Source organism: Oncorhynchus mykiss, chromosome 17, assembly GCF_057628025.1.
Source record: "Oncorhynchus mykiss isolate SJ-2025 chromosome 17, ASM5762802v1, whole genome shotgun sequence".
NCBI classification, from domain to species: Eukaryota; Metazoa; Chordata; class Actinopteri; order Salmoniformes; family Salmonidae; genus Oncorhynchus; species Oncorhynchus mykiss.
This window is the reverse complement of record NC_143038.1, coordinates 79,120,094-79,148,026: the sequence shown is the minus strand read 5'-3', so window position 1 is coordinate 79,148,026 and position 27,933 is coordinate 79,120,094. Positions and strand designations below refer to the sequence as shown.

General features: G+C 44.8%; 2 protein-coding genes across 4 annotated transcripts in view; one reads left to right on the top strand and one right to left on the bottom strand.

The window, feature by feature from the left end:
- Positions 1 to 27,933, top strand: part of LOC110494842 (uncharacterized) — a 289,407-nt gene that overhangs the window by 143,794 nt on the left and 117,680 nt on the right. The gene's annotated exons all lie outside the window — the stretch shown is intronic.
- LOC110494853 (metalloproteinase inhibitor 2) overlaps positions 1 to 27,933 on the bottom strand; it is a 67,635-nt gene that overhangs the window by 39,440 nt on the left and 262 nt on the right. The window contains exon 2 of the mRNA XM_021570183.3: positions 18,700 to 18,824. Within this exon, the coding sequence (XP_021425858.3) occupies positions 18,700 to 18,819 (120 nt within the window). The 5' untranslated portion in view covers positions 18,820 to 18,824. The remainder of the gene's footprint in view (positions 1 to 18,699; positions 18,825 to 27,933) is intronic.

The following is a 27,933-nucleotide window of genomic DNA, read 5'->3' as shown; positions in this document are numbered from 1 at the left end:
TGGTAATCTGGGGACAACAACGAGGTTCTAGTGGCAATCTGGGGACAACAACCAGGTTATAGTGGCAATCTGGGGACAACAACCAGGTTATAGTGGCAATCTGGGGACAACAACCAGGTTATATTGGCAATCTGGAGACAACAACCAGGTTATAGTGACAATCTGGGTGCAAAAACCAGGTTATAGTTGCAATCTGGGGGCAAAAACCAGGTTATAGTGGCAATCTGGGGGCAAAAACCAGGTTATAGTGACAATCTGGGGGCAAAAACCAGGTTATAGTGGCAATCTGGGGGCAAAAAACAGGTTATAGTGGCAATCTGGGGACAACAACCAGGTAATAGTGGCAATCTGGGGACAACATGAAGGATTATAGTGGCAATCTGGGGACAACAACGAGGTTCTAGTGGTAATCTGGGGACAACAACCAGGTTATAGTGGCAATCTGGAGACAACAACCAGGTTCTAGTGGCAATCTGGGGACAACAACCAGGTTATAGTGGCAATCTGGGGACAACAACCAGGTTATAGTGGCAATCTGGGTACAATAACCAGGTTCTAGTGGTAATCTGGGGACAACAATGAGGTTCTAGTGGCAATCTGGGGACAACAACCATGTTATAGTGGCAATCTGGGGACAACAACAAGGTTCTAGTGGCAATCTGGGGACAACAACCAGGTTATAGTGGCAATCTGGGGACAACAACCAGGTTCTAGTGGCAATCTGGGGACATCAACAAGGTTCTAGTGGCAATCTGGGGACAACAACCAGATTATAGTGGCAATCTGGGGGCAACAACCAGGTTCTAGTGGCAATCTGGGGACAACAACCAGGTTATAGTGGCAATCTGGGGACAACAATCAGGTTATAGTGGCAATCTGGGTACAATAACCAGGTTCTAGTGGTAATCTGGGGACAACAACGAGGTTCTAGTGGCAATCTGGGGACAACAACCATGTTATAGTGGCAATCTGGGGACAACAACAAGGTTCTAGTGGCAATCTGGGGACAACAACCAGGTTATAGTGGCAATCTGGGGACAACAACCAGGTTATAGTGGCAATCTGGGTACAATAACCAGGTTCTAGTGGTAATCTGGGGACAACAACGAGGTTCTAGTGGCAATCTGGGGACAACAACCATGTTATAGTGGCAATCTGGGGACAACAACAAGGTTCTAGTGGCAATCTGGGGACAACAACCAGGTTATAGTGGCAATCTGGGGACAACAACCAGGTTATAGTGGCAATCTGGAGACAACAACCAGGTTATAGTGGCAATCTGGGGACAACATGAAGGATTATAGTGGCAATCTGGGGACAATAACCAGGTTATAGTGGCAATCTGGAGACAACAACCAGGTTATAGTGGCAATCTGGGGACAACAAACAGGTTATAGTGGCAATCTGGGGACAACATGAAGGATTATAGTGGCAATCTGGGGACAATAACCAGGTTATAGTGGTAATCTGGGGACATCAACAAGGTTCTAGTGGCAATCTGGGGACAACAACCAGATTATAGTGGCAATCTGGGGGCAAAAAACAGGTTATAGTGGCAATCTGGGGACAGCAACCAGGTAATCGTGGTAATCTGGGGACAACATGAAGGATTATAGTGGCAATCTGGGGACAATAACCAGGTTATAGTGGTAATCTGGGGACAACAACGAGGTTCTAGTGGCAATCTGGGGACAACATGAAGGATTATAGTGGCAATCTGGGGACAATAACCAGGTAATAGTGGCAATCTGGGGGCAAAAACCAAGTTATAGTGGCAATCTGGGGACAACATGAGGAATTATAGTGGCAATCTGGGGACAATAACCAGGTTATAGTGGTAATCTGGGGACAACAACGAGGTTCTAGTGGCAATTTGGGGACAACATGAAGGATTATAGTGGCAATCTTGGGACAACAACCAGGTAATAGTGGCAATCTGGGGGCAAAAACCAAGTTATAGTGGCAATCTGGGGACAACATGAAGGATTATAGTGGCAATCTGGGGACAATAACCAGGTTATAGTGGCAATCTGGGGACAACAACCAGGTTATAGTGGCAATCTGGAGTCAACAACAACGTTCTAGTGGCAATCTGGGGACAACAACCAGGTTATAGTGGCAATCTGGGGACAACAACCAGGTTATAGTGGCAATCTGGGGACAACAACGAGGTTCTAGTGGCAATCTGGGGACAACAACCAGGTTATAGTGGCAATCTGGGGACAACAACCAGGTTATAGTGGCAATCTGAAAACAACAACCAGGTTATAGTGGCAATCTGGGGACAACATGAAGGATTATAGTGGCAATCTGGGGACAATAACCAGGTTATAGTGGTAATCTGGGGACAACAACCAGGTTATAGTGGCAATCTGGAGACAACAACCAGGTTCTAGTGGCAATCTGGGGACAACAACCAGGTTATAGTGGCAATCTGGGGACAACAACCAGGTTATAGTGGCAATCTGGAGACAACAACCAGGTTATAGTGGCAATCTGGGGACAACATGAAGGATTATAGTGGCAATCTGGGGACAATAACCAGGTTATAGTGGTAATCTGGGGACAAAAACCAGGTTATAGTGGCAATCTGGAGAAAACAACCAGGTTATAGTGGCAATCTGGGGACAACAACCAGGTTATAGTGGCAATCCGGGGACAACAACCAGGTTATAGTGGCAATCTGAAAACAACAACCAGGTTATAGTGGCAATCTGGGGACAACATGAAGGATTATAGTGGCAATCTGGGGACAATAACCAGGTTATAGTGGTAATCTGGGGACAACAACCAGGTTATAGTGGCAATCTGGAGACAACAACCAGGTTCTAGTGGCAATCTGGGGACAACAACCAGGTTATAGTGGCAATCTGGGGACAACAACCAGGTTATAGTGGCAATCTGGAGACAACAACCAGGTTATAGTGGCAATCTGGGGACAACATGAAGGATTATAGTGGCAATCTGGGGACAATAACCAGGTTATAGTGGTAATCTGGGGACAAAAACCAGGTTATAGTGGCAATCTGGAGACAACAACCAGGTTATAGTGGCAATCTGGGGGCAAAAGCCAGGTTATAGTGACAATCAGGGGGCAAAAACCAGGTTATAGTGACAATCTGGGGGCAAAAACCAGGTTATAGTGGCAATCTGGGGGCAAAAACCAGGTTATAGTGGCAATCTGGGGACAACAACCAGGTAATAGTGGCAATCTGGGGACAACATGAAGGATTATAGTGGCAATCTGGGGACAATAACCAGGTTATAGTGGTAATCTGGGGACAATAACGAGGTTCTAGTGGTAATCTGGGGACAACAACCAGGTAATAGTGGCAATCTGGGGACAACATGAAGGATTATAGTGGCAATCTGGGGACAATAACCAGGTTATATTGGTAATCTGGGGACAACAACCAGGTTATAGTGGCAATCTGGGGACAGCATGAAGGATTATAGTGGCAATCTGGGGACAATAACCAGGTTATAGTGGCAATCTGGGGACAATAACCAGGTTATATTGGTAATCTGGGGACAATAACCAGGTTATAGTGGCAATCTGGTAAGAACCAGGTTAGAGTGGCAATCTGGAGACAACATGAAGGATTATAGTGGCAATCTGGGGACAATAACCAGGTTATAGTGGTAATCTGGGGACAACAACGAGGTTCTAGTGGCAATCTGGGGACAACAACCAGGTTATAGTGGCAATCTGGGGACAACAACCAGGTTATAGTGGCAATCTGGAGACAACAACCAGGTTATAGTGGCAATCTGGGGACAACAACCAGGTTATAGTGGCAATCTGGGGACAACATGAAGGATTATAGTGGCAATATGGGGACAATAACCAGGTTATAGTGGTAATATGGGGACAACAACAAGGTTCTAGTGGCAATCTGGGGACAACAACCAGGTTATAGTGGCAATCTGGGGACAACAACCAGGTTATAGTGGCAATCTGGAGACAACAACCAGGTTATAGTGGCAATCTGGGGTTAAAAAACAGGTTATAGTGGCAATCTGGGGGCAAAAACCAGGTTATAGTGGCAATCTGGGGACAGCAACCAGGTAATAGTGGCAATCTGGGGACAACATGAAGGATTATAGTGGCAATCTGGGGACAATAACCAGGTTATAGTGGTAATCTGGGGACAACAACGAGGTTCTAGTGGCAATCTGGGGACAACATGAAGGATTATAGTGGCAATCTGGGGACAACAACCAGGTAATAGTGGCAATCTAGGGACAACAACCAGGTTATAGTGGCAATCTGTGGACAATAACCAGGTTATAGTGGCAATCTGGAGACAACAATCAGGTTATAGTGGCAATCTGGGGACAACAAACAGGTTATATTGACAATCTGGGGACAACATGAAGGATTATAGTGGCAATCTGGGGACAATAACCAGGTTATAGTGGTAATCTGGGGACAACAACCAGGTTATAGTGGCAATCTGGAGACAACAACCAGGTTATAGTGGCAATCTGGGGTTAAAAAACAGGTTATAGTGGCAATCTGGGGGCAAAAACCAGGTTATAGTGGTAATCTGGGGACAACAACGAGGTTCTAGTGGCAATCTGGGGACAACATGAAGGATTATAGTGGCAATCTGGGGACAAGAACCAGGTAATAGTGGCAATCTAGGGACAACAACCAGGTTATAGTGGCAATCTGTGGACAATAACCAGGTAATAGTGGCAATCTGGGGGCAAAAACCAAGTTATAGTGGCAATCTGGGAACAACATGAAGGATTATAGTGGCAATCTGGGGACAATAACCAGGATATAGTGGTAATCTGGGGACAACAACGAGGTTCTAGTGGCAATCTGGGGACAACAACCAGGTTATAATGGCAATCTGGGGACAACAACCAGGTTATAGTGGCAATCTGGGGACAACAACCAGGTTATAGTGGCAATCTGGGGACAACAACGAGGTTCTAGTGGCAATCTGGGGACAACAACCAGGTTATAGTGGCAATCTGGGGACAACAACCAGGTTATAGTGGCAATCTGGAGACAACAACCAGGTTATAGTGGCAATCTGGAGACAACAACCAGGTTATAGTGGCAATCTGGGGACAACATGAAGGATTATAGTGGCAATCTGGGGACAATAACCAGGTTATAGTGGTAATCTGGGGACAACAACCAGGTTATAGTGGCAATCTGGAGACAACAACCAGGTTATAGTGGCAATCTGGGGACAACAACCAGGTTATAGTGGTAATCTGGGGACAACAACGAGGTTCTAGTGGCAATCTGGGGACAACAACCAGGTTATAGTGGCAATCTGGGGACAACAACCAGGTTATAGTGGCAATCTGGGGACAACAACCAGGTTATATTGGCAATCTGGAGACAACAACCAGGTTATAGTGACAATCTGGGTGCAAAAACCAGGTTATAGTTGCAATCTGGGGGCAAAAACCAGGTTATAGTGGCAATCTGGGGGCAAAAACCAGGTTATAGTGACAATCTGGGGGCAAAAACCAGGTTATAGTGGCAATCTGGGGGCAAAAAACAGGTTATAGTGGCAATCTGGGGACAACAACCAGGTAATAGTGGCAATCTGGGGACAACATGAAGGATTATAGTGGCAATCTGGGGACAACAGCCAGGTTATAGTGGCAATCTGGAGACAACAACGAGGTTATAGTGACAATCTGAAGACAACAACCAGGTTATAGTGGCAATCTGGGGACAACATGAAGGATTATAGTGGCAATCTGGGGACAATAACCAGGTTATAGTGGTAATCTGGGGACAACAACCAGGTTATAGTGGCAATCTGGAGACAACAACCAGGTTATAGTGGCAATCTGGGGACAACAACCAGGTTATAGTGGCAATCTGGGGACAACATGAAGGATTATAGTGGCAATCTGGGGACAATAACCAGGTTCTAGTGGTAATCTGGGGACAACAACGAGGTTCTAGTGGCAATCTGGGGACAACAACCAGGTTATAGTGGCAATCTGGGGACAACGACCAGGTCATAGTGGCAATCTGGAGACAACAACCAGGTTATAGTGGCAATCTGGGGGCAAAAAAAAGGTTATAGTGGCAATCTGGGGGCAAAAACCAGGTTATAGTGGCAATCTGGGGACAGCAACCAGGTAATAGTGGCAATCTGGGGACAACACAAAGGATTATAGTGGCAATCTGGGGACAATAACCAGGTTATAGTGGTAATCTGTGGACAACAACGAGGTTCTAGTGGCAATCTGGGGACAACAGCGAGGTTATAGTGGCAATCTGGGGACAACATCCAGGTTATAGTGGCAATCTGGGGACAATAACCAGGTTATAGTGGCAATCTGGGGACAATAACCAGGTTATATTGGTAATCTGGGGACAATAACAAGGTTATAGTGGCAATCTGGTAACAACCAGGTTAGAGTGGCAATCTGGAGACAACATGAAGAATTATAGTGGCAATCTGGGGACAATAACCAGGTTATAGTGGTAATCTGGGGACAACAACGAGGTTCTAGTGGCAATCTGGGGACAACAACCAGGTTATAGCTGCAATCTGGGGACAACAACCAGGTTATAGTGGCAATCTGGAGACAACAACCAGGTTATAGTGGCAATCTGGGGACAACAACCAGGTTATAGTGGCAATCTGGGGACAACATGAAGGATTATAGTGGCAATCTGGGGACAATAACCAGGTTATAGTGGTAATCTGGGGACAACAACAAGGTTCTAGTGGCAATCTGGGGACAACAACCAGGTTATAGTGGCAATCTGGGGTTCAAAAACAGGTTATAGTGGCAATCTGGGGGCAAAAACCAGGTTATAGTGGCAATCTGGGGACAGCAACCAGGTAATAGTGGCAATCTGGGGACAACATGAAGGATTATAGTGGCAATCTGGGGACAATAACCAGGTTATAGTGGTAATCTGGGGACAACAACGAGGTTCTAGTGGCAATCTGGGGACAACATGAAGGATTATAGTGGCAATCTGGGGACAACAACCAGGTAATAGTGGCAATCTAGGGACAACAACCAGGTTATAGTGGCAATCTGTGGACAATAACCAGGTTATAGTGGCAATCTGGAGACAACAACCAGGTTATAGTGGCAATCTGGGGACAACATGAAGGATTATAGTGGCAATCTGGGGACAACAACCAGGTAATAGTGGCAATCTAGGGACAACAACCAGGTTATAGTGGCAATCTGTGGACAATAACCAGGTAATAGTGGCAATCTGGGGGCAAAAACCAAGTTATAGTGGCAATCTGGGAACAACATGAAGGATTATAGTGGCAATCTGGGGACAATAACCAGGATATAGTGGCAATCTGGGGACAACAACCAGGTTATAGTGGCAATCTGGAGACAACAACCAGGTTATAATGGCAATCTGGGGACAACAACCAGGTTATAGTGGCAATCTGGGGACAACAACCAGGTTATAGTGGCAATCTGGGGACAACAACGAGGTTCTAGTGGCAATCTGGGGACAACAACCAGGTTATAGTGGCAATCTGGGGACAACAACCAGGTTATAGTGGCAATCTGGAGACAACAACCAGGTTATAGTGGCAATCTGGAGACAACAACCAGGTTATAGTGGCAATCTGGGGACAACATGAAGGATTATAGTGGCAATCTGGGGACAATAACCAGGTTATAGTGGTAATCTGGGGACAACAACCAGGTTATAGTGGCAATCTGGAGACAACAACCAGGTTATAGTGGCAATCTGGGGACAACAACCAGGTTATAGTGGTAATCTGGGGACAACAACGAGGTTCTAGTGGCAATCTGGGGACAACAACCAGGTTATAGTGGCAATCTGGGGACAACAACCAGGTTATAGTGGCAATCTGGGGACAACAACCAGGTTATATTGGCAATCTGGAGACAACAACCAGGTTATAGTGACAATCTGGGTGCAAAAACCAGGTTATAGTTGCAATCTGGGGGCAAAAACCAGGTTATAGTGGCAATCTGGGGGCAAAAACCAGGTTATAGTGACAATCTGGGGGCAAAAACCAGGTTATAGTGGCAATCTGGGGGCAAAAAACAGGTTATAGTGGCAATCTGGGGACAACAACCAGGTAATAGTGGCAATCTGGGGACAACATGAAGGATTATAGTGGCAATCTGGGGACAACAGCCAGGTTATAGTGGCAATCTGGAGACAACAACGAGGTTATAGTGACAATCTGAAGACAACAACCAGGTTATAGTGGCAATCTGGGGACAACATGAAGGATTATAGTGGCAATCTGGGGACAATAACCAGGTTATAGTGGTAATCTGGGGACAACAACCAGGTTATAGTGGCAATCTGGGGACAACAACCAGGTTATAGTGGCAATCTGGGGACAACAACCAGGTTATAGTGGCAATCTGGGGACAACATGAAGGATTATAGTGGCAATCTGGGGACAATAACCAGGTTCTAGTGGTAATCTGGGGACAACAACGAGGTTCTAGTGGCAATCTGGGGACAACAACCAGGTTATAGTGGCAATCTGGGGACAACGACCAGGTCATAGTGGCAATCTGGAGACAACAACCAGGTTATAGTGGCAATCTGGGGGCAAAAAAAAGGTTATAGTGGCAATCTGGGGGCAAAAACCAGGTTATAGTGGCAATCTGGGGACAGCAACCAGGTAATAGTGGCAATCTGGGGACAACACAAAGGATTATAGTGGCAATCTGGGGACAATAACCAGGTTATAGTGGTAATCTGTGGACAACAACGAGGTTCTAGTGGCAATCTGGGGACAACAGCGAGGTTATAGTGGCAATCTGGGGACAACATCCAGGTTATAGTGGCAATCTGGGGACAATAACCAGGTTATAGTGGCAATCTGGGGACAATAACCAGGTTATATTGGTAATCTGGGGACAATAACAAGGTTATAGTGGCAATCTGGTAACAACCAGGTTAGAGTGGCAATCTGGAGACAACATGAAGGATTATAGTGGCAATCTGGGGACAATAACCAGGTTATAGTGGTAATCTGGGGACAACAACGAGGTTCTAGTGGCAATCTGGGGACAACAACCAGGTTATAGCTGCAATCTGGGGACAACAACCAGGTTATAGTGGCAATCTGGAGACAACAACCAGGTTATAGTGGCAATCTGGGGACAACAACCAGGTTATAGTGGCAATCTGGGGACAACATGAAGGATTATAGTGGCAATCTGGGGACAATAACCAGGTTATAGTGGTAATCTGGGGACAACAACAAGGTTCTAGTGGCAATCTGGGGACAACAACCAGGTTATAGTGGCAATCTGGGGTTCAAAAACAGGTTATAGTGGCAATCTGGGGGCAAAAACCAGGTTATAGTGGCAATCTGGGGACAGCAACCAGGTAATAGTGGCAATCTGGGGACAACATGAAGGATTATAGTGGCAATCTGGGGACAATAACCAGGTTATAGTGGTAATCTGGGGACAACAACGAGGTTCTAGTGGCAATCTGGGGACAACATGAAGGATTATAGTGGCAATCTGGGGACAACAACCAGGTAATAGTGGCAATCTAGGGACAACAACCAGGTTATAGTGGCAATCTGTGGACAATAACCAGGTTATAGTGGCAATCTGGAGACAACAACCAGGTTATAGTGGCAATCTGGGGACAACATGAAGGATTATAGTGGCAATCTGGGGACAACAACCAGGTAATAGTGGCAATCTAGGGACAACAACCAGGTTATAGTGGCAATCTGTGGACAATAACCAGGTAATAGTGGCAATCTGGGGGCAAAAACCAAGTTATAGTGGCAATCTGGGAACAACATGAAGGATTATAGTGGCAATCTGGGGACAATAACCAGGATATAGTGGCAATCTGGGGACAACAACCAGGTTATAGTGGCAATCTGGAGACAACAACCAGGTTATAGTGGCAATCTGGGGACAACAACCAGGTTATAGTGGCAATCTGGGGACAACAACCAGGTTATAGTGGCAATCTGGGGACAACAACGAGGTTCTAGTGGCAATCTGGGGACAACAACCAGGTTATAGTGGCAATCTGGGGACAACAACCAGGTTATAGTGGCAATCTGGAGACAACAACCAGGTTATAGTGGCAATATGGAGACAACAACCAGGTTATAGTGGCAATCTGGGGACAACATGAAGGATTATAGTGGCAATCTGGGGACAATAACCAGGTTATAGTGGTAATCTGTGGACAACAACGAGGTTCTAGTGGCAATCTGGGGACAACAGCGAGGTTATAGTGGCAATCTGGGGACAACAACCAGGTTATAGTGGCAATCTGGGGACAACAACCAGGTTATAGTGGCAATATGGAGACAACAACCAGGTTATAGTGGCAATCTGGGGACAACATGAAGGATTATAGTGGCAATCTGGGGACAATAACCAGGTTATAGTGGTAATCTGTGGACAACAACGAGGTTCTAGTGGCAATCTGGGGACAACAGCGAGGTTATAGTGGCAATCTGGGGACAACAACCAGGTTATAGTGGCAATCTGGGGACAACAACCAGGTTATAGTGGCAATCTGGGGACAACAACGAGGTTCTAGTGGCAATCTGGGGACAACAACCAGGTTATAGTGGCAATCTGGGGACAACAACCAGGTTATAGTGGCAATCTGGAGACAACAACCAGGTTATAGTGGCAATCTGGAGACAACAACCAGGTTATAGTGGCAATCTGGGGACAACATGAAGGATTATAGTGGCAATCTGGGGACAATAACCAGGTTATAGTGGTAATCTGGGGACAACAACCAGGTTATAGTGGCAATCTGGAGACAACAACCAGGTTATAGTGGCAATCTGGGGACAACAACGAGGTTCTAGTGGCAATCTGGGGACAACAACCAGGTTATAGTGGCAATCTGGAGACAACAACCAGGTCATAGTGGCAATCTGGAGACAACAACCAGGTTATAGTGGCAATCTGGGGGCAAAAAAAAGGTTATAGTGGCAATCTGGGGGCAAAAACCAGGTTATAGTGGCAATCTGGGGACAGCAACCAGGTAATAGTGGCAATCTGGGGACAACACGAAGGATTATAGTGGCAATCTGGGGACAATAACCAGGTTATAGTGGTAATCTGTGGTCAACAACGAGGTTCTAGTGGCAATCTGGGGACAACAGCGAGGTTATAGTGGCAATCTGGGGACAACAACCAGGTTATAGTGGCAATCTGGGGACAACAACCAGGTTATAGTGGCAATATGGAGACAACAACCAGGTTATAGTGGCAATCTGGGGACAACATGAAGGATTATAGTGGCAATCTGGGGACAATAACCAGGTTATAGTGGTAATCTGTGGACAACAACGAGGTTCTAGTGGCAATCTGGGGACAACAGCGAGGTTATAGTGGCAATCTGGGGACAACAACCAGGTTATAGTGGCAATCTGGGGACAACAACCAGGTTATAGTGGCAATCTGGGGACAACAACGAGGTTCTAGTGGCAATCTGGGGACAACAACCAGGTTATAGTGGCAATCTGGGGACAACAACCAGGTTATAGTGGCAATCTGGAGACAACAACCAGGTTATAGTGGCAATCTGGAGACAACAACCAGGTTATAGTGGCAATCTGGGGACAACATGAAGGATTATAGTGGCAATCTGGGGACAATAACCAGGTTATAGTGGTAATCTGGGGACAACAACCAGGTTATAGTGGCAATCTGGAGACAACAACCAGGTTATAGTGGCAATCTGGGGACAACAACGAGGTTCTAGTGGCAATCTGGGGACAACAACCAGGTTATAGTGGCAATCTGGAGACAACAACCAGGTCATAGTGGCAATCTGGAGACAACAACCAGGTTATAGTGGCAATCTGGGGGCAAAAAAAAGGTTATAGTGGCAATCTGGGGGCAAAAACCAGGTTATAGTGGCAATCTGGGGACAGCAACCAGGTAATAGTGGCAATCTGGGGACAACACGAAGGATTATAGTGGCAATCTGGGGACAATAACCAGGTTATAGTGGTAATCTGTGGTCAACAACGAGGTTCTAGTGGCAATCTGGGGACAACAGCGAGGTTATAGTGGCAATCTGGGGACAACATCCAGGTTATAGTGGCAATCTGGGGACAATAACCAGGTTATAGTGGCAATCTGGGGACAATAACCAGGTTATATTGGTAATCTGGGGACAATAACAAGGTTATAGTGGCAATCTGGTAACAACCAGGTTAGAGTGGCAATCTGGAGACAACATGAAGGATTATAGTGGCAATCTGGGGACAATAACCAGGTTATAGTGGTAATCTGGGGACAACAACGAGGTTCTAGTGGCAATCTGGGGACAACAACCAGGTTATAGCTGCAATCTGGGGACAACAACCAGGTTATAGTGGCAATCTGGAGACAACAACCAGGTTATAGTGGCAATATGGGGACAACAACCAGGTTATAGTGGCAATCTGGGGACAACATGAAGGATTATAGTGGCAATCTGGGGACAATAACCAGGTTATAGTGGTAATCTGGGGACAACAACAAGGTTCTAGTGGCAATCTGGGGACAACAACCAGGTTATAGTGGCAATCTGGGGTTAAAAAACAGGTTATAGTGGCAATCTGGGGGCAAAAACCAGGTTATAGTGGCAATCTGGGGACAGCAACCAGGTAATAGTGGCAATCTGGGGACAACATGAAGGATTATAGTGGCAATCTGGGGACAATAACCAGGTTATAGTGGTAATCTGGGGACAACAACGAGGTTCTAGTGGCAATCTGGGGACAACAAACAGGTTATATTGACAATCTGGGGACAACATGAAGGATTATAGTGGCAATCTGGGGACAATAACCAGGTTATAGTGGTAATCTGGGGACAACAACCAGGTTATAGTGGCAATCTGGAGACAACAACCAGGTTATAGTGGCAATCTGGGGTTAAAAAACAGGTTATAGTGGCAATCTGGGGGCAAAAACCAGGTTATAGTGGTAATCTGGGGACAACAACGAGGTTCTAGTGGCAATCTGGGGACAACATGAAGGATTATAGTGGCAATCTGGGGACAAGAACCAGGTAATAGTGGCAATCTAGGGACAACAACCAGGTTATAGTGGCAATCTGTGGACAATAACCAGGTAATAGTGGCAATCTGGGGGCAAAAACCAAGTTATAGTGGCAATCTGGGAACAACATGAAGGATTATAGTGGCAATCTGGGGACAATAACCAGGATATAGTGGTAATCTGGGGACAACAACGAGGTTCTAGTGGCAATCTGGGGACAACAACCAGGTTATAATGGCAATCTGGGGACAACAACCAGGTTATAGTGGCAATCTGGAGACAACAACCAGGTTATAGTGGCAATCTGGGGACAACAACCAGGTTATAGTGGCAATCTGGGGACAACAACCAGGTTATAGTGGCAATCTGGGGACAACAACGAGGTTCTAGTGGCAATCTGGGGACAACAACCAGGTTATAGTGGCAATCTGGGGACAACAACCAGGTTATAGTGGCAATCTGGAGACAACAACCAGGTTATAGTGGCAATCTGGAGACAACAACCAGGTTATAGTGGCAATCTGGGGACAACATGAAGGATTATAGTGGCAATCTGGGGACAAAAACCAGGTTATAGTGGTAATCTGGGGACAACAACCAGGTTATAGTGGCAATCTGGAGACAACAATCAGGTTATAGTGGCAATCTGGGGACAACAACCAGGTTATAGTGGTAATCTGGGGACAACAACGAGGTTCTAGTGGCAATCTGGGGACAACAACCAGGTTATAGTGGCAATCTGGGGACAACAACCAGGTTATAGTGGCAATCTGGGGACAACAACCAGGTTATATTGGCAATCTGGAGACAACAACCAGGTTATAGTGACAATCTGGGTGCAAAAACCAGGTTATAGTTGCAATCTGGGGGCAAAAACCAGGTTATAGTGGCAATCTGGGGGCAAAAACCAGGTTATAGTGACAATCTGGGGGCAAAAACCAGGTTATAGTGGCAATCTGGGGTCAAAAAAACAGGTTATAGTGGCAATCTGGGGACAACAACCAGGTAATAGTGGCAATCTGGGGACAACATGAAGGATTATAGTGGCAATCTGGGGACAATATCCAGGTTATAGTGGTAATCTGGGGACAATAACGAGGTTCTAGTGGTAATCTGGGGACAACAACCAGGTAATAGTGGCAATCTGGGGACAACAACCAGGTTATAGTGGCAATCTGGAGACAACAACCAGGTTATAGTGGCAATCTGGGGACAACATGAAGGATTATAGTGGCAATCTGGGGACAATAACCAGGTTATATTGGTAATCTGGGGACAACAACCAGGTTATAGTGGCAATCTGGAGACAACAACCAGGTTATAGTGGCAATCTGGGGACAACAACCAGGTTATAGTGGCAATCTGGGGACAACATGAAGGATTATAGTGGCAATCTGGGGACAATAACCAGGTTCTAGTGGTAATCTGGGGACAACAACAAGGTTCTAGTGGCAATCTGGGGACAACAACCAGGTTATAGTGGCAATCTGGGGACAACGACCAGGTTATAGTGGCAATCTGGAGACAACAACCAGGTTATAGTGGCAATCTGGGGTTAAAAAACAGGTTATAGTGGCAATCTATGGGGGAAAAACCAGGTTATAGTGGCAATCTGGGGACAGCAACCAGGTAATAGTGGCAATCTGGGGACAACATGAAGGATTATAGTGGCAATCTGGGGACAATAACCAGGTTATAGTGGTAATCTGGGGACAACAACGAGGTTCTAGTGGCAATCTGGGGACAACAACCAGGTTATAGTGGCAATCTGGGGACAACAACCAGGTTATATTGGCAATCTGGGGACAACAACCAGGTTATAGTGGCAATCTGGAGACAACAACCAGGATATAGTGACATTCTGGGGGCAAAAACCAGGTTATAGTTGCAATCTGGGGGCAAAAACCAGGTTATAGTGACATTCTGGGGGCAAAAACCAGGTTATAGTTGCAATCTGGGGACAACAACCAGGTTATAGTGGCAATCTGGGGACAACAACCAGATTATAGTGGCGATCTGGAGACAACAACCAGGTTATAGTGGCAATCTGGAGACAACAACCAGGTTATAGTGGCAATCTGGGGACAACATGAAGGATTATAGTGGCAATCTGGGGACAATAACCAGGTTGTAGTGGTAATCTGGGGACAACAACCAGGTTATAGTGGCAATCTGGAGACAACAACCAGGTTATAGTGGCAATCTGGGGACAACAACCAGGTTATAGTGGCAATCTGGGGACAACATGAAGGATTATAGTGGCAATCTGGGGACAATAACCAGGTTCTAGTGGTAATCTGGGGACAACAACGAGGTTCCAGTGGCAATCTGGGGACAACAACCAGGTTATAGAGGCAATCTGGGGACAACGACCAGGTTATAGTGGCAATCTGGAGACAACAACCAGGTTATAGTGGCAATCTGGGGGCAAAAAACAGGTTATAGTGGCAATCTGGGGGCAAAAACCAGGTTATAGTGGCAATCTGGGGACAGCAACCAGGTAATAGTGGCAATCTGGGGACAACATGAAGGATTATAGTGGCAATCTGGGGACAATAACCAGGTTATAGTGGTAATCTGGGGACAACAACGAGGTTCTAGTGGCAATCTGGGGACAACAACCAGGTTATAGTGGCAATCTGGGGACAACAACCAGGTTATAGTGGCAATCTGGGGACAACAACCAGGTTATAGTGGCAATCTGGAGACAGCAACCAGGTTATAGTGACAATCTGGGGACAAAAAACAGGTTATAGTTGCAATCTGGGGCAAAAAACAGGTTATAGTGGCAATCTGGGGGCAAAAGCCAGGTTATAGTGACAATCAGGGGGCAAAAACCAGGTTATAGTGACAATCTGGGGGCAAAAACCAGGTTATAGTGGCAATCTGGGGGCAAAAACCAGGTTATAGTGGCAATCTGGGGACAACAACCAGGTAATAGTGGCAATCTGGAGACAACATGAAGGATTATAGTGGCAATCTGGGGACAATAACAAGGTTCTAGTGGCAATCTGGGGACAACAACCAGGTTATAGTGGCAATCTGGGGACAACAACCAGGTTATAGTAGCAATCTGGTAACAACCAGGTTATAGTGGCAATCTGGAGACAACAACCAGGTTATAGTGGCAATCTGGGGACAACAACCAGGTTATAGTGGCAATCTGGGGACAACATGAAGGATTATAGTGGCAATCTGGGGACAATAACCAGGTTATAGTGGTAATCTGGGGACAACAACAAGGTTCTAGTGGCAATCTGGGGACAACAACCAGGTTATAGTGACAATCTGGGGACAACAACCAGGTTATAGTGGCAATCTGGAGACAACAACCAGGTTATAGTGGCAATCTGGGGTTAAAAAACAGCTTATAGTGGCAATCTGGTGGCAAAAAACAGGTTATAGTGGCAATCTGGGGACAGCAACCAGGTAATAGTGGCAATCTGGGGACAACATGAAGGATTATAGTGGCAATCTGGGGACAATAACCAGGTTATAGTGGTAATCTGGGGACAACAACGAGGTTCTAGTGGCAATCTGGGGACAACATGAAGGATTATAGTGGCAATCTGGGGACAACAACCAGGTAATAGTGGCAATCTAGGGACAACAACCAGGTTATAGTGGCAATCTGTGGACAATAACCAGGTTATAGTGGCAATCTGGAGACAACAACCAGGTTATAGTGGCAATCTGGGGACAACAACCAGGTTATAGTGACAATCTGGGGACAACATGAAGGATTATAGTGGCAATCTGGGGACAATAACCAGGTTATAGTGGTAATCTGGGAACAACAACCAGGTTATAGTGGCAATCTGGAGACAACAACCAGGTTATAGTGGCAATCTGGGGTTAAAAAACAGGTTATAGTGGCAATCTGGGGGCAAAAACCAGGTTATAGTGGCAATCTGGGGACAGCAACCAGGTAATAGTGGTAATCTGGGGACAACAACGAGGTTCTCGTGGCAATCTGGGGACAACATGAAGGATTATAGTGGCAATTTGGGGACAACAACCAGGTAATAGTGGCAATGTAGGGACAACAACCAGGTTATAGTGGCAATCTGTGGACAATAACCAGGTAATAGTGGCAATCAGGGTGGCAAAAACCAAGTTATAGTGGCAATCTGGGGACAACATGAAGGATTATAGTGGCAATCTGGGGACAACAACCAGGTTATAGTGGCAATCTGGAGACAACAACCAGGTTATAGTGGCAATCTGGGGACAACAACCAGGTTATAGTGGCAATCTGGGGACAACAAACAGGTTATAGTGGCAATCTGGGGACAACAACGAGGTTCTAGTGGCAATCTGGGGACAACAACCAGGTTATAGTGGCAATCTGGGGACAACAACCAGGTTATAGTGGCAATCTGGAGACAACAACCAGGTTATAGTGGCAATCTGGAGACAACAACCAGGTTATAGTGGCAATCTGGGGACAACATGAAGGATTATAGTGGCAATCTGGGGACAATAACCAGGTTATAGTGGTAATTTGGGGACAACAACCAGGTTATAGTGGCAATCTGGAGACAACAACCAGGTTATAGTGGCAATCTGGGGACAACAACCAGGTTATAGTGGCAATCTGGGGACAACATGAAGGATTATAGTGGCAATCTGGGGACAATAACCAGGTTATAGTGGTAATCTGGGGACAACAACGAGGTTCTAGTGGCAATCTGGGGACAACAACCAGGTTATAGTGGCAATCTGGGGACAACAACCAGGTTATAGTGGCAATCTGGGGACAACAACCAGGTTATATTGGCAATCTGGAGACAACAACCAGGTTATAGTGACAATCTGGGTGCAAAAACCAGGTTATAGTTGCAATCTGGGGGCAAAAACCAGGTTATAGTGGCAATCTGGGGGAAAAAAACAGGTTATAGTGACAATCTGGGGGCAAAAACCAGGTTATAGTGGCAATCTGGGGGCAAAAACCAGGTTATAGTGGCAATCTGGGGGCAAAAACCAGGTTATAGTGGCAATCTGGGGACAACAACCAGGTAATAGTGGCAATCTGGGGACAACATGAAGGATTATAGTGGCAATCTGGGGACAATAACCAGGTTATAGTGGTAATCTGGGGACAATAACGAGGTTCTAGTGGTAATCTGGGGACAACAACCAGGTAATAGTGGCAATCTGGGGACAACATGAAGGATTATAGTGGCAATCTGGGGACAATAACCAGGTTATATTGGTAATCTGGGGACAATAACGAGGTTCTAGTGGTAATCTGGGGACAACAACCAGGTTATAGTGGCAATCTGGGGACAACATGAAGGATTATAGTGGCAATCTGGGGACAATAACCAGGTTATAGTGGCAATCTGGGGACAATAACCAGGTTATATTGGTAATCTGGGGACAATAACCAGATTATAGTGGCAATCTGGTAACAACCAGGTTATAGTGGCAATCTGGAGACAACATGAAGGATTATAGTGGCAATCTGGGGACAATAACCAGGTTATATTGGTAATCTGGGGACAATAACCAGGTTATAGTGGCAATCTGGTAACAACCAGGTTATAGTGGTAATCTGGGGACAGCAGGAAGGGTTATAGTGACAACCTGGGGACAACAGGAAGAGGTTTGGGTTATGTTATAGTTTACTGTGAGATAGAGATAAAAAAAAAACAAAGACAGTGAGACATTGAGAACTCACCTTGCAGTCACAGCCCATCTGGTATCTGTAGTTGAGGTTCTTCTTCTGCGACATGGACAGGTTGTCCCAGGGTTCTACCAGATCACACAGTCCAATGGACACCTTCCCATCACTCCACATAATACCTGTAGGACAACAGAGACACCTTCCCATCGCTCCACGCACTACCTGCAGGACAACACAGACACCTTCCCATCACTCCACATACTACCTGCAAAACAACATAAATTGGGTCAACACTGTAAGCCAATGAAGGTACGGTATGTGTTGTAGAGTGCCTGCAGAAAGTATTCATTATTATTATTCCACATTTTGTTGTGTTACAGCCTGAATTCAAAATGGATTCACACAATAGCCCATAATGACAAAGTGAAAACAGATTTTTTTATGTTAGCAAATTTATTGAAAATAAAATACAGAAATGTACATAAGAATTCACATCCATGAGTCAATACTTGTTAGAATCTCTTTTGGCAGTGATTACAGCTGTGAGTCTTTCTGGGTAACTCTGTAAGAGCTTTGTACAATATTTGCACTATCTTTTTACATTTCTTCAAGCTCTGTCAAGTTGGTTGTTGATCATTGCTAGACAGTCATTTTCAAGTCTTGCCATAGTGTTCCCAAGCTGATTTAAGTCAAAACTGTAACTAAGCCACTCAGGAACATTCACTGTCTTCTTGGTAAGCAACTCCAGTGTATATTTGGCTATGTGTTTTAGGTTAATTTCCAGCTGAAAGGTGAATTCATCTCCCAGTGTCTGTTGGAGATGCAAATTGCTCCAACTTTAATCTACATGTACCATACAGGTTTTCCCCTAGGATTTTGACCGTGCTTAGCTCTATTCCGTTTATTTGTATCCTAAAAAACTCTCCAGTCCTTGCAGATAACAAGCATATCCATAACATGATGCAGCCACCATGCTTGAAAATATGAAGTGTGGTACTCAGTGATGTGTTGTGTTGGATTTATCCCAAACATGACACTTTGTATTCAGGAGATTAAGTTCATTTGACATGTTTTTAGCAGTTTTACTTTAGTGCGTTATTGCAAACAGGATTCATGTTTTGGAATATTTGTGACTCGTTTCAGGAAACTATGCGTATGTCACGGGTTACTACTTCACAGTAGAGCCATTTGAATGTAAACTTATTTTTTTATCAAAATATGTTTTTGGGCAGAAATGCCTTCTGGAACTGTCATGTGCCTTAATAACAGACTTTTATGCCATCTGTAAATACAAATAAAATTGTTAAATTAGAGCCTAGTTGGTTTAGCCACAGAAAAAGACAGCCACCTTCCCGCTAGCCATTATTGGCTGAGATGATGAGTGGGCTGGACATGCCGAGAGATAGGTTCGGATTGGTCTGCCATATAGCACACTTCGGTCAATTTGAGCTGGTCAGTATGTGTATGTGTCTAACACAGCTTTATTTTTATGTATCACGTAGTAGAACTGCATAAGTGTTGTTCGCCATTTTCTGGAGGACCGAGTTCTGAAATTAGTGGAATTAGAGTATGATAGCTAAGGAGATGGAGAAAACACTAGATCTTCAAACTAAGGGTAACCATGGCATCTGTGACAGGGAGAAGCACCCATCCATGATGTATACGGGTAAGATAGTTTAGCTAGCTACATTTTCAGATATTACTCGTTTCTTATTTTGACAGAAAGTAATTTTCATTTCTAGTTAAAGTGTACTGTTAGCTAGCTAGCTAATGTTAGCTGGCTGGCTCGCTAGCTAACGGTACGTGCATGATCTTATTATTCGTATCTCAGAGCCATTAGCTTTGCTAGTTAAATCCTAATATTATCTAGCTAACATTGAACCTGGTTGGTTAGCTACCTGCAGATTCATGCAGGGTAGTAACGTCATGAGTATGGTTCATTGTTTAGCTAGCTAGCTACATGTCTTAACAAGAATCAATTTCAATAGAATGTCACTGCGACAACTGTAGATAGACATAGCTGGTAAATGCGCTCTGGCTATCTACTCTGATTTCAGAGCACTCTCGTCTGAGTGTGTCAGAGTGCAGAATAACTGACGAATTTACGAACACTCAACATAAGTTGAATATGGCCGGTGTCAGTAAAAGTTGGTAAAAAAGCGTAAATTGTAAATCTAAGTAAAGGAATGGAATTAAGAATATATAAACTCAATATATAAACTCTAAACTCAACTCTCTAGAGACAGCAGGAGCGGTAGAGATACTCTGAATGATCGGCTATGAAAAGCCAACTGACATTTACTCCTGAGGTGCTGACCTGTTGCACCCTTGACAACCACTGTGATTATTATTATTTGACCCTGCTGGTCATCTATGAACATTTTAACATCTTGGCCATGTGCTTCTACGCTTGCTGTTTGGGGTTTTAGGCTGGGTTTCTGTACAGCACTTTGAGATATCAGCTGATATCAGCTGATGTAAGAAGGGCTATATATATAAAAATACATTTGATTTGATTTGATTTGATGAGCAATGTCAGAGCGGCATAGACTAAGATGCAGTAGAATAGAATACAGTATATATTGTACATATGAGATCAGTATTGAAAAATATGTAAACATTATTAGTGACGAGCACCGATATTATATTTTTTGGCGATACCGCTATCCAATATTTTCCTTACACAAAAAAACAATACCGATACCCAAAATTTACAATTTTTGCGGCCTATTAAGCATTCTAGTACAGTTAAATAGTTAACACACACACATGGACACAGCGTTCTAAGGCATCGTATCTCAGTGCAAGAGGTGTCACTACAGTCCCTGGTTCGAATCCAGTCTGTATCACATCCGGCCGTGATTGGGAGTCCCATAGGGCGGCGAACAATTGGCCCAGCGTCTTCCGGGTTTGGCCTTGGTAGGCCGTCATTGTTAATAAGAATTTGTTCTTAACTGACTTGCCTAGTCAAATAAAGGTTACACACACACACCACACTGACCAAAAAGTTATTTTGTTGTAATTTATGTATGTCCCCATTACCAGTAAAACATAATCAAAACCTATTTCTTTCACTTACTTGCTGTGCTGTTTCACTCTTCATTTGTTCAGTCTTTTCATTCTCAACCAAGATCCGTGGCCTCTCTTCCTCCGTGTGCACTGTCACTGTGTCCATTTCCGTCTTGTCCAGCTGAGTATGTAACATTTCATGTAAACCCTGTTTTTTGTCTGCATCAAAGTAGCTGTCCTTATACATAGCATCGAGCATAGTGACAACACAGTAAAGCATGGTGGCGACACTTGTTCACAGCCTACGTGGGCAGTTTTGTTGCCGGGGCAAACTGTTGTCAAGGGCAACTGTTTCATTCGCCAATGTGGGCCAGTAAAAACTGGTTAGCTTAGCATTGGTGAAGTCAGAATGGGAATGCGCACTCCACTGTTCGGTGGCGTTGGAATTAGAATACACTGAACAAAAGTATAAACGCAACATGTAAAGTGTTGGTCCCATGTTTCATAAGCTGAAAAAAAGATCCCAGAAATGTTTCATATGCACATAAAACTTCTCAAATTTTGTGCACATTTGTTTACATGCCTGTCAGTTTGTTCAGCAGATGTTTCAAGGCCATGACACGTCTGCTGCAGGTGCAGTTGATGAGCTTATTTCTCGAGTCAGTTGTTCGAATGGAGCTAGCTAGTGTGTTCATGTTTCCAAGTTTCAAACATGTTCTCAAATGCCATTGAAATGGCAGTAGAGGTATGACAACCAGCATATTCATGAGCATGCAATATGACTTTCCTCAGTACGAAATCCTCGACGGCCCACTGTGCTGTCAGACTCAGCATGCTCATGGGGCTGATATTGCTGGCCCAAATGTCAGTCGTGACGCTAATAGCAGTGACGCTATTTCTGTGTAACTCCGGTAGAGATTTTTTTTATTTTTTTTTAAACAGGTAAGGTATAGTGTAATATGATCCTTGACTAGTCTCTCAAAGCACTTCATGATGACAGAAGTGAGTGCTACGGGATGGTAGTCATTTAGTTCAGTTACCTTTGCTTTCTTGGGTACAGGAACAATGGTGGCCATCTTGAAGCATGTGGGGACAGCAGACTGGTATGGGGAGAGATTGAATATGTCCCTAAACACACCAGCCAACTGATCTGCACATGATCTGAGGATGTGGCTAGGGATGCCGTCTGGGCCGGTAGCCTTGCGAGGGTTGACACGTTAAATGTCTTACTCACGTCAACCACAGCGAAGGAGAGCCCAAAGTCCTTGGTAGCGGTCCGCGGCAGTGGCACTGTGTTATCCTCAAAGCCGGTGAAGAAGATGTTTAGCTTGTCAGAAAGCAAGAAGTCGCTGTCCCTGATGTGGCTGGTTTTCCCTTTGTAGTCCATGATTGTCTCTATACTGATGTTTTGCCTATTTGATTGCCTTGCGAAGGGGAAACTACGCTGCTTGTATTCTACCATGTTCCCAGTTACCTTGCCATGGTTAAATGTGCTGGATCGTGCTTTCAGTTTTGCACGAATGCTGCCATCTAGCCAGAGATTCTGGTTAGGGTACGTTTTAATAGTCACAGTGGGTACAATATCTCCTATGCACTTCCTGATGGACTCAGTCACCATAAGTATATTCGTCAATGTTATTCTGGGAAGCTACCCGGAACATATCCCAGTCCGCGTGATCAAAACCATTTTGAAGGCCTTTATGGTAATGTGGTTCTCTGGTCAGATGAAACCAAGATTGTAGTCTTTGGCCTGAATGTCAAGCGTCATGTCTGGAGGAAACCTGGAACCATCCCTACGGTGAAGCATAGTAGTGGCAGCATCATGCTGTGGGGATGTTTGTCAGCGGCAGGGACTGGGAGACTAGTCAAAATCGGGGGAAAGATGACTGGAGCAAAGTACAGAGAGATCCTTCATGAAAACCTGCTTCAGAGCGCACAGGACCCCAGACTGGGGCAAAGTTGCTGTGCAGCAACGCTCCCCATCCAACTTGACAGAACCTGAGAGGATCTGCAGAAAAGAATGGGAGAAACTCCCCAAATACAGGTGTGTCAAGCTTGTAGAGTCATAATCAAGAAGACTCTAGGATGTAATCGCTGCCAAAGGTGCTTCAACAAAGTACTGAGTAAAGGGTCTGAATACTTACGCACAAAATTATTATTGTTATATATTTTTTGCAAATAATTCTAAAAACCTGTTTCTGCTTGGTCATTATGTGTTATTGTGTGTTGATTGATGAGTGACAAACTATTTAATATATTTTCGAATATGGCTGTAACATAACAAAATGTGGAAAAAGTGAATGGGTCTGAATACTTTCAGAATGCAATGTGTCTACATATGGTGTTGAGTCATCCGCATTTACTCAAAACCAGTGGCATGTTATTAGTAATGATTGAAAAATGTAAGGGGCCTACACAGGCCTGGGGATTTCCTGACTCTACCTGAATTATGTTGGAGAGGCTTTCATTAAAGAATACCCCTGTGTTCTGTTAGACAAGTAACTCTTCACCCACAATATAGTAGGGAGTGTAAAGCCTTAACAAATATGTTAACAAATGTCAAAAGCCACACTAAAGTCTATAAAACAGCCCACACAATCTTTTTATCATCACTTTCTAGCAGCCAATCATCAGTCATTTGTGTCAGTGCTGTACTTGTTGTACAGTATGTTCTTCCCTATAAGTGTGCTGAAAGTCTGTTGTCACTGTAAAATAGCATTGTATCTGGTCAAACACAATTTCTTTCAAAAGTTTACTAAGGGTTGGTAACAAGCTGATTGGTCGGCTATTTGAGCCAGTAAAGGGGGCTTTACTATTCTTGGGTAACGGAATGACTTTTGCTTCCCTCCAGGCCTGAGGGCACACACTTTCTAGTAGACTTAAATTGAAGATGTGGCAATATCGTCCGCTATTATCCTCAGTCATTTTCCATCCAGGATGTCAGACCCCGGTGGCTTGTCATTGTTGATAGACAACAATCATTTTTTCACCTCCTCCACACTCACTTTGTGGAACGCAAAAGTACTTGTCTTTCATACATTGGTCAGATTGAAATCACATTTTATTTTTCACATGCACTGAATACAACAGGTACAACCTTACCGTGAAATGTTTTACTTACAAGCCCTTAACCAACAATGAAGTTCAAGAAATAGAGTTAAGAAAATATTTACTAAATAAACTAAAGTAATTTTTTAAATAAAAAGTAGCAAAATAACAATAACAAGGCTGTATACAGGGGGTACCTGTACCGAGTCAATGTGCGCGGGTATATGTTAGTCAAGGTAATTTGTACATGTATGTTGGGGTAAAGTGACTATGCATAGATAATAAGAAGCAGCAGTGTAGAGGTCTGCAAATATGGCTGAATATAAACAGTGTAGTTATTCCCTCCGCAAGGCAATCAAACAAGTGAAATGCCAGTACAGGGACAAGGTGGAGTCTCAATTCAATGTGGCAGGGTCTACAGGAAATCACGGAATATAAAAACAAAAACAGCCACGTCACGGATACCGACGTCATGCTTCCAAACAAACTAAACACATTCTTTGCCCGCTTTGAGGATAATACAGTGACACCGTCTCGGCTCGCTAACAAAGTCTGCACCCCCCCACCCCCCTTCTCAGTGGCTGATGTGAGTAAGACATTTAAACATGTTAACCCTCGCGAGGCTGCTGGCCCAGACGGCATCCCTAGCTGTGTCCTCAGAGCATGTGCAGACCAGTTGGCTGGTGTGTTAACAGACATATTTAATCTCTCCCTATTCCAGTCTGTTGTCCCCACATGCTTCAAGATGGCTACCATTGTTCCTGTACCCAAGAAGGCAAAGATAACTGAACTAAATGACTACTGCCCCGTAGCACTCACTTCTGTCATCATGAAGTACTTTAAGAGGCTAGTCAAGGATCATATCACCGCCACCATACCAGCCACCCTAGACCCACTTCAGTTTGCATACCGCCCCAACAGGTCCACAGATGACGCAATCGCCATCACACTGCACATTGCCCTATCCCATCTGAACAAAAATAATACCTATGTAAGAATGCTGTTCATTGACTACAGCTCAGCATTCAACACCATAGTACCCTCCAAGCTCATCATCAAGCTGGAGGCCCTGGGTCTGAACCCCTCCCTGTGCAATTGGTTCCTGGACTTTCAGACGACCCGCCCCCAGGTGGTGAAGGTAGGAAATAACATTTCCACTTCTCTGACCCGCAACACTGGGGCCCCACAAGGGTGTGTGCTCAGCCCTCTCTTGTACGCCCTGTTCACCCATGACTGCGTGGCCATGCACGCCTCCAACTCAATCATCAAGTTTGCAGACGACAGAACAGTAGTGGGCTTAATAACCAACAACGACGAGACAGCCTACAGAGAGGAGGTGAGGGCACTCAGAGTCTGGTGTCAGGAAAACAACCTCTCACTCAATGTCAACAAAACAAAGGAGATGATCGTGGACTTCAGGAACCAGCAGAGGGAGCACCCCCCTATCCACATCGAAGGGATAGCAGTGGAGAAGGTGGAAAGTTTTAAGTTCCTCGGTGTACACATCACAGATAAACTGAAATGGTCCACCCACAGCAGCGCCTCTTCAACCTCAGGAGGCTGAAGAAATTTGGCTTGTCACCCAAAACCCTGACTAACTTTTACAGATGCACAATCGAGAGCATCCTGTCAGGCTGTATCACAGTCTGGTATGGCAACTGCACAGCCCTCAACAGCAAGGCTCTCTAGAAGGTGGTGTGGTCTGCACACCTGGGGCAAACTACCTGCCCTCCATGACACCGACAACACCCGTTGTCACAGGAAGGCCAAAAAGTTCAACAAGGACAATAACCACCTGAATCACTGCCTGTTCACTCCGCTATCATCCAGAAGGCGAGGTCAATACAGGTGCATCAAAGCAGGGACTGAGAGATTGAAAAACAGCTTCTAGCTCAAGGCCATCACTGGACACTTTAATAAATAGATCGCTAGTCACTTTAAACAATGCCACTTCAAATAATGCCACTTTAATATTTTCTACATACCTGTATCTTACTTTACTCATATCACATGTATATACTGTATTTTATATAATCTACTGCACCTTGCCTATGCCGCTAGGCCATCGCTCATCCATATATTTATATGTACATATTTTCATTCACCCCTTTAGTGGGGAATTGTTAGATAACTTGTTAGATTTGTGTGTCGTAGGTAGTTGTTGGGAATTGTTAAATATCACTTGTTAGATATTACTGCACTGTTGGAACTAGAGACATGCATTTCGCTACACTCGCATTAACATCTGCTAACCATGTGTATGTGACCAATAAAATTCGATTTGATTTTGATATGTGATGGACTCTATTCCCCTGCCCAGTAGTGTTCTCTCATCATATGAACCACAGGTGATGGGCTCTATTCCCCAGCCCAGGAGTGTTCTCTCATCATATGAACCACGGGAGAGAGAATAAAGTAGACGGCACAGGTCTAAATTTTGATTGATGACCCTGTGTCCATGATGACGTGTACATGTCCAAATATGGGCCTCCGGCCAGGCCATCCTGTTCCTGTGGTCACGTGTTAGAGGGTGTGTTATTTTATATCTATATTGCATCCTTTGAAGTAGTCATGCTGATTGATGTCTAGGGACCTGGTTGAACTGGGGGGGGGGGGGGGTTCAGTGTTTGAACTTTTGAAAGTGTATGGCCCCCCACCCCCAGTTTTATTGCCCTTATGGTTGTTATCTGATGAAGCAGGAATGTCCGGGGTATTGGCTGTGGCAGACGCATTATAAATAAATGTCCAGAACAAGGCATGCGATTTTTAAAATAAAGCCCAGAATATTAAACGTAAAAATATGTCTCCTAGGCCAATTCTCGGGGTGCTCTGCAGCTCATGTCATGAACCCAATGACAAAAGCCTGGAGGATGTTTTGCGTGAGGCTCCAGAATGTTTTAAAGTAGTTTTGGGTACGAGTGAGGGACATATGTCTTACATATTCCAACCTGAGGAATCTACGGTTAAGATATTCACAGACAGCGGCCCCAAACCCCTTTCCCCTTTATCGGGCAGAACCCGAGAGTTTTTCTCAAGCGCTAAGGATGAGAGAATGGCTTAAAATAAGACTCGCGCTGTGTCAAATTGAACAGGCCCTGAGTGCTTCAAGTCTACCCGGATATGCGTTGGAAGAACTGGTCTGCGGACGAAGTGATCTGATGGCCCTAAGAATCGCTTCAATGGCGTATACCCCTGACTACAGAGTGACAATTTTAGCATGTCAACAATTTG